Source organism: Accipiter gentilis, chromosome 5 (genome assembly GCF_929443795.1).
Source record: "Accipiter gentilis chromosome 5, bAccGen1.1, whole genome shotgun sequence".
NCBI classification, from domain to species: domain Eukaryota; kingdom Metazoa; phylum Chordata; class Aves; order Accipitriformes; family Accipitridae; genus Astur; species Astur gentilis.
The window spans coordinates 34265563-34279470 of NC_064884.1; the positions used below are offsets into that span (position 1 = coordinate 34265563).

Below are 13908 nucleotides of genomic sequence, written 5' to 3' on the forward strand. Positions count from 1 at the left end.
AGTTTATGTCCTTTCAGGTTTTTTTTACTGTGTACCACTGTGAACTGGGAAAATCAGAACTTCTGCATTGCATGTCTCACTTGTTTAGAATAAATTATTTTGTTTTAGAATCAGAAGTTTTAGTGATGAGTTGGGTTTTTTTTTTTTTCCCTTAAAAGGAAGTGATCTGTAAATACTGAATATTGATGAACTGTCATTGGTAAAATATAAATTATACATCCCCATCTTAGAGGCACAGTTTACAGGGGACAGACTAAATCACAATAGCCTGCCAATTTCCTTCACAAAGAAAATGATCCACAGTAAAGACTAGGAACCACCTTTTATAATTTTAAAACAAAAGACCATCTTTCCCATTTTCCAATAAAAGGCTTAAGACATAAAACCAATCCTACTGGAGTCAAACTGTTGAGAGGATCATCAAGAACGGATAAGAAAGAAAAAAAAAAAAAGTTGCTGCTAGTAGCTCAGACCACTAGAGGGAAACAGTACCAGTATATATATGAACCATACAGATCAGGTACACCACCCCCTCACCCTCCCCGCCCCCCGCCCCCCAAATTTTTAACAGCACAGAAGTAAAAGAATTCCCAGTATTACCAACTGGTAATTTTAAAAGGTTGCTTTTTTTTTTTTTTTTTTATGATACGATTCCCAGCAAAGTAGTATTTTCCTCAGACAATAACATAACTTTATATTCTAGGATAATCTATTTCAAGGTGCAGTATGTCAGTATAGAAATTTATCTGAGTGCCAATTCATGATCTAAATCATATTTTCTGCACCTCTAATGGAGCCCATGCAGAATACCCTGTGTTCCATCACAGTATTTTGCACAAGAGTATAAAATCAGAAGTGGTGTGGGAAGTTCAGCACTGACCTTTTGGCTCCTGAGAAATTAAAATCTCAGCCCTACTGCTACACAAATACAATACCTTACAGTTATTTTCCTTGTGGTTTATTAATATTTAGATTTTGCACAGAAGCACTTGTGACAGCCACTATACTTGTCAAAAAATACATCCGTGTTGATTTTAGTATCAAATGTCAAAAATGGCTCAATATGTTTTCTTGAAGGCTACTAAAACAAAACATTACCTTTTGGCTAAGAAACAAGCAGAAGTAATTTTAGCTTAAATGTTAATATTTTTTTACGTTTTAATTGCTGAAAATGGAAGCCTTCAATCAAACTGCCCTTCAGCCATAAGAAATATATGTGTTCTGAAACAAATAAGGCAAGCTCAGCAAAACCTGAACCATTCCTTTCGTACTTAAACAAACCCATGAACATACACGATAAATAAGGGCTAGTACAGGTCAGATTTCTCTCCCTTACTTTAGACAGCTGCAATGAAAATGTCTACACTTGAGCTTTTTCTCTGATTAGCATCCTTTATTGCCATGGAGAGAAGCAAATGCTTGTAGGACTCAATTTACCATGCACTGGACATCTATTTTTGGTTGAGCTAAATCTCACTTTTCCCCATAAACAAAGGAATTGCTAACTAATTTACGCTACCTAGTGCGATGGGACAAACAGGCAGGCTTTCTCCCCCTTCTGTTTTCTGAGCAAATGAAAACTCTAAATTGGTATATCCTACATCCTAAAACATGTTTCTTAAGGAAACTGAAGTATGTACATATCATACCCTAGCAAGTGCTTCCTCAATGGTGATCATCTTCTCTTTGACCATCATCATCAGCTGGATCCGTTCCTCGTCACTCATTGTGATCTCACTGGCCACGTACCCTACATCCTCTCCTGCAGGAAAAAGCACAGAGATAACAAACACGTGTAAGAGGTCACGCACCGAGCAGGACACATGGAAACTGGATTTTACCCACTGCTCTGAAATCTGGTTGCCACGTGGATCTGGCTGGCCAGAAACAGACCCTCCCCAGAGCAGGCTCACACTACGATTTCAAAGGACTGAATGATTTGGAAGTAACTGAGCAAGAAAAGGAAGTAAATTAGGGTGATAAAACTAAGTCTACTTTGACACTGAAAGCAAGAGAATATGACAAGGAGAAATAAAGAGTGACTGTCATCACTCAGTTATTGACCCTGAAGGACAAGAATCAAAAGTGAAGGTGCTAATGGCAGAAAAGTCCTGCGCTCAGCCCTGAGGAATACTGCAGCCAGCTGCCAGAGCGGATGGGAAGCCTCCTCGTGAACGGTGTGCTGGGCCCTTGCAGCTCTCTGCTGCGGACTGGGCACATCCCCCAATCTATCCAGGCTACCTAACCAGCCCCTGAGCTGGCACACGGTGCTGGATGTACTGGGGCTGTCAACTCCAGGACCTCTCCTTTGGGTATGTGCTTGACATGTCAGCATGGACAATTAGAACTTTGCCTTGAGAGCAAGCAGGGATCTACTCTTAACTGAAAGTGTAATGTGCCCCTTTTTGACTTCCTAAGCGGGCTGCTGTCATCTTTCACAATCCCTCTGAATACAGACATAGCGACGTGGAGAAGCATCTGCAACACAAGAATCTAACAGATACACATGGGGAAACAGGAATTTTCTCTGTGAAGATAAATATTTAAAGCAATGCACAGCTGCATCTTTTGGACAAGAACTAGAGAAAGACACCTGACAGTTTAAGTGGAATCGATCCTACATTTGCACTAGTCACCAGATGCACTTTTACTTCTCCGTTCTTGTAGTGTCTTCTACAATGCAAGGTTGGATTCAAGCCTAAAGCAAACAGGTCAATGTAACCAAATACCAAAGAAAGGAGAAAGATATTTCAATTAAAACACATCAGTATTTCTCTCATCAAGTCAGGATCAGGGGAAAAAAAAAAAGGCATCTTGTTTATTTACAGATATTACTTGTAAATATATATTAAACACATCACTTTGCATGTGTGACATCATGGACAGTCAGGACCGAAGGCGTCCCAGCCTCCTATCTGCAGTCTCACAGAACATGACTCGTCTTTACGAGCCCTGTCATGATGAACCAAACCTGCGACATTTCCAGATCCACAGGCCCCCAGCTGCCACACTTTTGCAAATCAATTTTACACCTTTGTGTGCTGGCTCCTTCTATTTTATACGGATAGGCTGTGTGTCCTTAAAAAAGATTTACCTTTTGAAGTCTGCCTCATTAGTCCTTTCTGGTTCTTTCGGAAATTCTGCCAAAAAAACTTATTTTTCTTTTTCCAGTCTGCTTTCCCTAAAAGGAAAGTGGGGAGGGAGAATGAGGGGAAAGGGAAAAAGAATTTCAGAAAAAAAAATTAGTTAGTAAATGCTAGAGAAATCTTCAAGCATTAAGTTGTATTGTCTAAGTCAAAGACAAGAATAAAAAATCCTCAAATTTTCTGTTTTTCTTGATTTATTCTGTACTAGAACTGTGCTGCTGTAACTATTTCAGGGAAATGCACATTCTTTTATAATTGCCAATGCTATAGAGGACTGAGATAAGCCAGTAACTTACGTATTTTGAATTATAAACAGAAAATATTTTACATTCATTTTGATATCTGTTGAGTTGTTATCATCAAGTCTGGAAGTGTTTTTGAGGCACTTTGTTGGTTTTTTCTCTTTAACTGAACGACAATTATGCAACCCGAGGCACACCTCAGATAAGTAATTTTCTAATATGTGTGTGCATATCTATACAGAAAAGAAATACTTTACATGTATATAAACACACACACACATACGCACAAACGCATATGCATATTCTACTACTTGGCATAAGAAATTTTATGAGACCATCAGCTACATCTGACTCTTGCTCTCTGTATGCCTGGACTGTACAAGGATGGGGTGTCCAGGCCCATTCAGATCTGCGTATGGCTTGATGACCCAGAAGTTAATCATTTGTTCTAAAAAAGAAATAGGATCTGGCTCAAGGTAGGGCATGTAAATTAGTTCCATTGAATTAACCAGGGCACATGCCATAAAGTTTATGCCACCTGCAAGAGAACACACTGTGCCTGATCTGGCAGAAACACTTACTGATAAAGAGCTATTTCATCCCTCTGCTTTTGAAAAATTCGATGGAACACAGTTTATACTGAGTTTCAGCATATGACTATAGTATTTTGGACCTCACCCTAGAAGACCTAGAGCTGGGTTTACAGACTGTCTGAAACACAGCTTAAATTCAGACTGTGTGGAAATGTCCCTAGAAAAACATTAAAAAAAAACCAAAAACCCCTCCCAGTTTTTCTTTTCCTCTCCAGTAAGCAAAATAAAATTTGTCCAGAATTGTATCAGCTGAACTAACAAGTTAGGATAGCAATACGAACTAATTATAGTAAGTTTAAAAAAAAAAAAAAGAAAAGAAAAAGTGAAAGACAATGGAAAACAAATGCATATTTAAGAAGGCAAAATATTTCAGAAACAAAGACACTCTGGTATGACATGAACAAACATAACAAAAACCCTGTTATTCACTGGTGGTGGTCATTTTCACAATACAAACATATAGGCTAGCAGTGATCTAACATGCAGACATTTGAAATCCAATACAACAAGTCAAAAGATGCATAATTATCACATGACAATACTGGTTGGGCAGTCTCAGTTATCACTGAGACACCCAGCATCTAACTTAAAGCTGCTGAGACTCACCCTCCCCACACACACAAATGCTGCTGACTTCTGCCAGCATTGTGTTTACTCAGCTCTTCACAACCCAGCACAAGCAAAACTCAAAACCTGTTTAAAAATTCCATAGGAGTATCAAATAAAATGAAATATACTGACCTACAGAGCCTTCTTCCGAACTTGATTTATGAATGGAGAGCCTAGGACAAAAAAGAGAAATGAACTTATTGATGCAGGCGTCTCACATTTCATGGGAGCTGTCTGATTACAGTAAATTATAGTTGCCAAACAATATATCATGAGCTGTTTTCTCTTCCCTTTTCTTCCCAACACAGCAAGTTGGAAACAAAAACTGAACCCACTGGTCTGACCACAGTAACTGAGTTCCCCTCTTAAACATGCCTTTTGTGACCAGCATAGAAAAATATATACTGACAAAAACCTATGGTTAAGGCAAAGGAGTCTAGGGATCCCTCAGAAAAACACTTTTTCACATACTTTCCCCCTTTCCATTTGTAAAACAGTAATATGGCTGCCTTAGAAACTGCAGCACTGGGTTGCTGTATTTGTTTAGCTGTGTAACAGTTGTCGGCCTATTTGGCTTTTTATCTGAAAATGCTTTATAAATATGCACTCATTAAGCTTTCAGAATCCACTGTGTGCAAGAGAGGAGTAGAGGTGTAAAGACAAGGTGAAGAAAACTTGTCCAGACCCTTTAAAGTGCGACCATAGATAACCGGAGACTACAACTTCTTTCTCCCCGAGACCCTTCTGTGTGCTTTCCCACCAGTGCATGCTCCCTCCCTCAAAAGCTGGCTGGAGAGACTCATTTTAACAGAACATGGACTCTACAAACAACCCCCTAAAACAGCAAGTAAATCTTTTGTTCTCGGTCTTTATGTTCGTTGAACCAGTTTTCCATAATGGATTCCAACTCAGCGCCAACGGTTCATTGTGGGATCTCTGATGAGACACCACCACACCGCTTCATTGCCTTTTTCTTCCACGTCTGTATAAATGGAGCTAACAGAAATTACCAAATCTTGTGCTGTTCTTTGAAGCCCTCCTATGGGAATCACTATTTAACCATGCTGCGCCAAGACAGCAAAATGACTTCTGCCAGCTTCAATGGCTTTGCTGGAGGCTCCAAGTGCAAAGCGTTACTGCAGCGTCTTTGCGAGAGCTCAGTCCCGCTGCACAACAATGCGCTATTGTGCGGTGACTGTACTGCAGCCATGCAGAATGGAAACATGCGTACCCCAGCATACCAAGACGACCTCAAACCAAATCGTTCTTTGAATGAGGCCATATAATAACACACACATGCCGTACTCTTGTTGCTGTCCACAGTGTTTGCGCAGGCTCCTTGTGTTTTCTTAGACCCCCAGAAGAGGGCAATGAAGAGTTTTTGATCAGTTCAGTAAACCACTTGAAGGAAAATTTCAGTTCAAGCAGGTTCACAGTTTAGAAGATGCAAGCTATTACTGGCCAACGTTTTGTAAGCACAAAAAACATGCTCACCAATTTGCAAAGACATCGTTAAATGGGAAATGAGACAGTATGAAGTTTGATTTAGTAACTCATGTAGACAAGGAGGGTTTGCCACAGCGAAGCTCTGAAATGTAACTTACTTCAACCTCAGACTGATTAGAAATTTAATCCAGCACAAACTGCAAACTAATTGAAGCAACCAAATTTCAGATTTGTAGTGCACCAGGCAGAGGGAGACATTTATTGTTTTCCGTTGCTGATAAAGTTTACCCTTGAAGGGGAAAAGTTAATGATACAGGTGATATGCCACCAAATGCTTAGTTTTTAAGAAGCCTGAATAACAAATGCAGGAGAAAAACACAAACCCCCTACTTTCTGGGCAAAAACTCCAGAAAAGCCAGTGTCGAAATTTGAAGACTTTCAATATGGCCAGGATTTCATCCAGACACTTAAAAGTAAAGTTGTCAGTGAGTATTTTTCTAAATAAAGGTAAATCAGATAAAAAGTGTGTGGACCTGTATATAGAGACAACCAAGTAAAAAGAAAATCAAGTTCTGTTGGAACTGACAGAATTAATCCACTGTATGTCTTGCACCCAAGCATAGACCGCACCCATCAAGCAGTTATTCTGTTTAACTTAACTAAATTTAGTATCCATGAAATGCACCAAATCACAACCCTTAGAAAATGAAATCTGTTAATGATCAGAACTCTGCCTCACTAGTGAAATCAGCCTCAAAGTGGAGAGGCAGTCTCTCGTGCTTTTCAGCCTCCAAATCCATTTTAATCCTTTTCTTCTCTTGCGCAGTTGCCAACAACGATGCAAGTAAGTAGCAGGTGTAGCGGCAATGTTTGTGATGTGGACATCTGTTCACTGGGAATCAGCCCGAGGCCACCAACTCGTTGCACGCTGGCCTCCAAAGAAGGGGAAGAGCAGCAGGAGCAAACTTCTGACGCGCCTGAGCTAGAGGGGGTGAGGACAAGAGTAGAATCCACAGCAAGCAGACCACCTTCTCATTTGTAACTGATTTAAGAACTATGCTGAGTTTCATCAGAGGATGCAGATTCCAATTATCATTTCATGCATTCCCTAAAGAGGAAATCTTCCATGCCTGGCCTGACCTTGAAAATGCTAACAGCTGGTCTGAAGAGATGGAAATGCTGACAAAACTTACCACATAGAGCCTGATAAGTCACTTGCTTTTTAGTTCCACCAGACAACTCTGACACTTAAAAAACATCAGTGAAATCAATCAAGCGTTTTACTTCCTAGATGTCTGGTGAAAAATTTGAGTACCTCGGCATCGCTGTATGTTTGATTTGCCAATTACACTCCCTTACTCTGTTAAATCTGCAGCTCCTCTGTGAACGTGCACTGAAAGTGATTTGTGTTCTTCCATTCATAGACTGATAACTTGTACTGAAAGTTAATGATGCAGTGACACTTGGCAGAAGTTTCAGCACTGCACGTCTGAAAGGGAGCCAAATGCCATTACTCCACCGTGGAGGCCTTCATTTTTGTTGTGGTCTGATGTACAACTTCATTAGCAAGCTTTCACGTGAAATGTACTCTGTCACAGTGTATAGCAGAAGAAACATATGGGTATATGTTCAGACAAGAAAGAAGAAAAAAAGATATACGGCCAGAGGGAAGGAGTACTTTCTTATCAAACCATAATCTCTGGAAGCAGGCTGCAGAAAGGGTCGAAACTTTAATTCATTAATCTCACAAATTCAAAACCATCTCTAAGCTGATACTTCAGGCCTCTTGGAGCCATACTGCTGAAATAAACAAATGCGGGGGGGGGGGGGGGCAGAGCACAATAGATAATCTAAAAATGGAGCTACTTTTGGGAGTAACCAAATATTAGTGCTCTAGAGAGATGATGCATTTTAGCAGAGATTACACCAGGCCACTCAGTGATCAGTGACAAAAAATTTACTAGCAACAGCCAGAGCAGAGACCCTGGACCAGGAATTAGCTGATTAGAAAGACTGGCTTAACAGAAATGAGTTTACATTCAACACTAAAATGTGCAAGTACACAAACAGGACTGGCATGGAAGTCAGTCTTTCAAATGCCAGAGGTTTGCAAATGACAGAGTACTTGGGGATACCAGCTGCAAAAGGGTGACTGAGGAAAACCCAACACGTTAATCCTAACAGGCGTAAGGATGGGAAATTCCAATGGCAGTACAAAGAATGAATATATATGGGAACAGCTGTACCCATCATTACTTATGCTCAAGAAAGATGAATTCAAACCAGAAGCGGTAAAGAAAAAAGCTGTTAGAATAGTCAAGGAACCAGACAGCTTTTCTTACCAAAGAAAGCTAGAAAAGTTTTGCCTGTTCAGTCTGTCAAAATTGAAAGCTGCAAGAAGATTAATTTACAGCCTATTAATAAATCAGACAGAAGAACAAGTAGATACAAGCTGGAAAAAATTAGCAAGGAGGAGTTAATATTTCCTTACTATTAAGACAACCTATTTGGACAAAATTCTAACAGTAGGTAGAGAAAGGGAGGGCAGCTTTAAAAACTAACTGCTTTTAAGAGGGTGCTTGAAAGATAGAGACCAGACCAGACGTCTCTGACAACAAAGATCTGGACGTGAGGACTGCCTCTGGAGGGCACTTCTGGTTTTTCTTTTGCAGCCTGTGGGTTCTGTAAGAACAATGGCAAAGCCAGGCATCCAGAACAGTCTATCTTTCCATCAAAGTGCTGCAGCGGGGATGACCTTGCTATACCTAAGCAATCCCTCCCTTTTATAAATTAACCCTTGAATCCTGGAGGTGGGCTCCAAAACTTTGAGCGCAAGGAAGAACCAATGCAGACGTTTGCATCATAAGCCAACTGAGACTGTATCTGATTATGAAGACAGGTTTTAACTAGGCTGCATCGAGCTACTAGGCTACAGCTTTCCTTGTTAACTCTGCACTGATTCTGATCTCAGACAGAAAAATGCCAGGGCTTCTCTCACATACAGAGCGGTTGGTTTTACAAGAGACAGTCATACATGCCCCAAGATGTGAATGTGCTGGTACACCGCAGAACTGGGAAAGGACACAAATGACACCATGTGCTGCTTTCATGAATGCGCCTGTTGATTTTTGAAAGCTCATCATTCTTGAAACAGAACAAACATGGGAACTGAGAATGACAGGATTCTGATGGGTTTTTGTTTCAACACTAAGTATTTTAAATGCAGATGTGCTTTAACACATGGCTGCATCTCATTTACGAACCATAAAATCCACAGGTGCATAGCACCATCTGATAATGAAACCACTACTGTTATGATCTTCAATAAACTGATAGTGGCCCTCTTATTCCTTCCCAATGACTATTTATAGCCCATTGAGGAAAATGCTTTGGATGGGATTTTCAATCTACAAATATTATGCACATTCATAGCAGTGAATAAACCGATGCGAAAGCCCATGGTGGCTGTGCTGCAAAGCCATTTAGTTATCCATGTGCATTAAAAATGGCCCAGTCACATAATTAGTATGAAAAACTGACAGACTTGTAACTGCTCCTGACTGAATACGGGATAATTTATCTAACCGGAGCTGGCACAGAGAAGAAAACAGGCCTTTGGTATTTTTATCAAATTTGCATGAACCTGAAGAGAAAGCAGGCCTGCAAGATTCTGACCTTGCTGGCACCAGTGTGAGAAAGGGATGGAAAGCAAAGACGTTTCATTCAATTATCTTCTCATTAGGTTTCCATAGCAATAGCTCTTTAAGCAGGTCAAAACTTTCTCAGTGGAAACAAACACTGAGCTGCTTGTGGGCCGTGTGTGCCTATGTGTATTTTCTACCACCACCAGCACAGAAGCCACCACGTTGGTCCCACGGGCTTGGTCTGGTGACTAGCAGCAGGCAGATGGGGCTACGTCACGTATTTAATAACCGACTGGTCGGTCCTAGCCAGGAGGCAGAGAATTGCCAGCTAAAAACTCTTCAACAGCAAAGAGCAGGGCCCAACATACCGCATGCAATGCACCCCTGTTCTGTGCGCGTTGCTCACTACATGCCCTGTCAACTAGCTGCGACAAGTCAGACTTTCTCGTGAAAGGCACCCTTCGTGCTTCCTCGTACAAAATTACCATGCTTGAAATCTTCTTCCAGCTGCTCAAAGGCACACTGGTTTCCCTCCTCACGTGTCCCGGGCGGCGTTTGGCTGGCCTCTCGCTCCCATTGTGCGGGTTATTGTGGGAGTTTCCTGCCCTACTTCTCTTGAGGAGGCTGTTTAAAGGCAGCATGAATAATTTGGCTTTGACTAAATCAGGCCTCAAACAAGTGAAAACAGGGCCGTTCACATTCACTAATTCTTTTCAATTCCTGCAAGCGCAGGGTATAAAAAAAATTATCTTAAATGTAGACATCTGAAGTACAGCAAGCTCTTACTTCTTTTTCTTCCAGTATTCCTTTCCATTTTCAAAGTATGCAAAAGGAACAATTAATTTTGTTAGTAATTAAGTGCAGCCTTTAGCATCCTCAGTTTGAGGGATTTATTTATTTATTTATTCTGCTTTGTTCTACTCAGTTTCTGCCCTCTCTCTGCCTAAAGTCCTCTGTCAAACCCACGCTCCTGTTTCTTTGCGGATGAGCTTACAAATACCTGCCAAAGTTAATTTGGGCACCTTGAGAAGCTGCCAGAATCAAATGCGATAGAATTTAAGCCTCCCCATCCATGACCTGGAGGCATGATTTAATAACCTCCTGCATGGGAAGCTTGACCTGCAGCTTGGATGCTGCAGGGGAAGAGGATTAGGAAATCTAGTATTAAAAACTACTGGCAAAGGCCAGTAGATTAGTGTACCAAAGGGGGCAGAATCGAGGCTTGCATGAACCCTCCTGCAAAACGAAAGCCGTTTACTAAAGAGACTGCTGCTTTCACTGAAAATCACTGTGAAAGATGGGAACACTGAACTGCAGGCACTCTCCCAGCCTTAGGCTGATTTGGAGTTCGAGTTTATACCACAGGACAGTGACTAGCTTTACTATGGCACATCCATTGCAGAAAATCCTTAAACCAGGTTCAGTCAATAGTCTCTCCTGCAGAGACAACAGCATGCAGATAGCAGCCACTTCTGTTGGGGCCTCACTGGTTGCCTGCTAACAACCTCGGAGAAAGCCGTAATGCCCGAGCAGCCTACAACTCCTCCTCTGACATTCCCAACAAGCCATCAGAGATCGGGCCAAACTGGATGAATTGAACGTGTGAGGGGCTCCGTTTAAGATGTACGTCCTGTGCACACAGAGAGGATGACAAAGGCATTCACTCTGGGAGCAGCTGAAGCGGGGAGCTGAGGACACAGCTGCCAGAGGCACACAGCAGGTCCCCCATGCTGGGGGAATGTAAAGCCCCCGAGCAATGCTGCCCTGTGCTGCCTGCACCCCACACGTGCATGCTTTTGTCCAGCACCTTCCGCTCGACAGGTCTGTTTCTGTTCAGCTCCTTGCTGACAGAATCTGGGATTTAAGTCCTGAGGATCACAGGGTTGAGAACACTTAAACTGTACTGTGCCGCAGGCTGAGGAGTACAGCAGGATGAATTGTGGTGCTTAATATGAAGTATGACCATTTACTTGGTCAGGAATGTGCTTCAGTGGTACAGTTCAAGAAACAGCTGGCAATTCACACAGGAGCTGACAATTCGTAACACCCGCTGCCACGCGAAGGTGGTGGGAATGCCTGTGAAACACCACATACAGCCACAACTGTTACCTCATGCGTTGTTTTTTGTCCTTCCTTTCTCTAGCAGCTGCAAAGAAAAAAAATGAGTATATGGGAGTGACTGTACCTCACCCTATCTGTATGCAGTGCTCTTGGGTCTCTCACCCACTTCCTTCTCTTTCCTGGCAGTTCTCCGATACACCACATTTGAAACTTGCCCAGAGGCTGCTGGAGCAAACAGCAACAGCAAACAGATCTATTTCCCAAGAGGGAAAATACACAACTTCCCCTCTGCAACATTCCCAGTTCTTCTAAAAACAGGATGGAGTCAGGATGCAGAAGCCTGAGTTCAGGGGACTGGGTTTAACCTGGATTTCCTGGCAAACGTGCAGAGCTCATCAGTCTGTCATGTAGACTTGAATGTTCAAAAATGGGAACAGGCTAAAAGTTGGATTACATTGTTTTAAATGCTCTGTTTACAATTATGAGAAAACCCTGCTCAGCCTCCTGCCTGAGTAAACATCCTTGGGGTGTTGCCATCACTTGGAAATAATAGGGATTGTATATACAGTGCATCCCCAGACCAAGGTGGTATGGGGACAAAGAAGCAATAGTAACTGCTAAGAACACATTTACTGCCTATTTGTTACACTGATGATTCTTCTAGAAAAAGTAGAAGTCGGTGTGTCTATATAGGAGCACCTGCAGTTCTGCAGAGATTTTTGTTTAAAATGAGTAATAATATCACTGTTAAAGATGCTACAGCCACTTTGCTGAAGGGATGCTGAGAATCTGCAAAGTTCCACTAGCACCACAACAGACAGCAAGACTGCAGTTTAAAAGATGGGAATCTTGGAAAGGACAGAGGTAAATGAAATTTATTATTAAGAGAAGAAAGCTACAAACATCTCATTCCATGGTTTGCATTATTTGCTAAACATTATGACTTGGAAGCCTGACCAACTGTTTCAATTTACAGAAGGAACTCCAGTATAGCCAAAAAATCAGAGCAATTGTGAGGCGAAACTTGAACAAACATGACTTTGTTTTCCGTTGTTTACGGATAGCTTTTCAGGCCGCATCAGTACCCTTGCTGTTATTCACATAAATCTCAGAGGCCTTTGCTGCAGTGATGATTCTTCTCCCTTTGTCAGAATCAATCGAAGGAAAGCCATCTTTGGTAGGGCAATTATAATGCACAGAGCAGGTTCATATGCGCAGTGGTTTTTTTTGTAGCTTCATCTAATTAACAGGAACAGTGTTGTCAGCAACAGAAGAAAGTAGTAGTGCCCCAAATGCGTTTTGGAAGGACAATGACTTGAAGTGACAAGCCGCTCTGCCTCTGGGCTCATTTAACCCCTTTTGCCTCCCTCCAGGCACTACAGCTGCTCTTCTGTGTTGCTGCAAGTCACCGGCTGGACAGATACTTATTGAGCAACTTGCTGGACTGAGGGCACCAACTAATTTCATGCTGGCTTTGAACAGACTGGGCAGCAGGGTTACTAAGTCTCAAGGCAAGACAGGACATACACTGCTTGTCCACACAAACAAGATTTTTTCCTACCATGGAGCACCAAGGCTAATCTGTTTTCAATGTGGTGTACAGTGGAGCCTGTCAGGCTCTCTCTTCGGTCGGGCGCCACAGAAAAGGAAAACCAAACCAGGTTAAAACAAATATAGCTTCTTCCAGACTCCCTCTAAGCCTCTTTCTGTCTGGAATCTCTCAACTGGCAAATTAAACAACCATCCAGGTGTGTTACTTTAAAACTTTAGACCTTGGTAGCATTAAGCTGTGGGGTGTGCAGGCAGCAGCGCTGGGCAAGGGAGGTACCGAGAGCCACCATGTTCCAGCCAGCTGCTTGCCCTCTCCTCCTTATCCCAGCACGGGTTTTTCCTTGGGACTACTTTTACTTCTGAAGCAATCCGCTCAGAACACCAGGCCAGAAACAACTCGGCTCACCTCACTCTAGGAAAATGTTTGTATTTTCAATATGTAGAAATATAACTTTTCTTGGGCAAGCTCTTACTTGGGCTTTGGAAGAGCACTCACAACAACAGATTTTTTAGCTCCTGAAAATCTGGATGGCTATTTTGGGACAAATCTTTCCTTTTGCCCCTCAGGTCTCTTTGTGATTGTAAGAAACCAATGCACATCTGCATCGAGTTTCAG

At 41.9% G+C, this 13908-nt stretch overlaps 1 protein-coding gene across 4 annotated transcripts in view; it reads right to left on the reverse strand.

Moving 5' to 3' along the window:
- The window catches only part of LOC126038598 (SAM and SH3 domain-containing protein 1-like), a 573090-nt gene that overhangs the window by 47879 nt on the left and 511303 nt on the right, over window positions 1-13908 (reverse strand). For 3 of the 4 annotated variants that reach the window (XM_049800531.1, XM_049800527.1, XM_049800530.1), the window contains exons 5-7: window positions 4723-4763; window positions 3095-3181; window positions 1650-1762 (exon numbers count right to left, since the gene is read on the reverse strand). In XM_049800531.1, coding sequence (XP_049656488.1) covers window positions 1650-1762; window positions 3095-3181; window positions 4723-4763 — 241 coding nt within the window. The remainder of the gene's footprint in view (window positions 1-1649; window positions 1763-3094; window positions 3182-4722; window positions 4764-13908) is intronic. The other variant, XM_049800528.1, reaches the window with a different exon arrangement.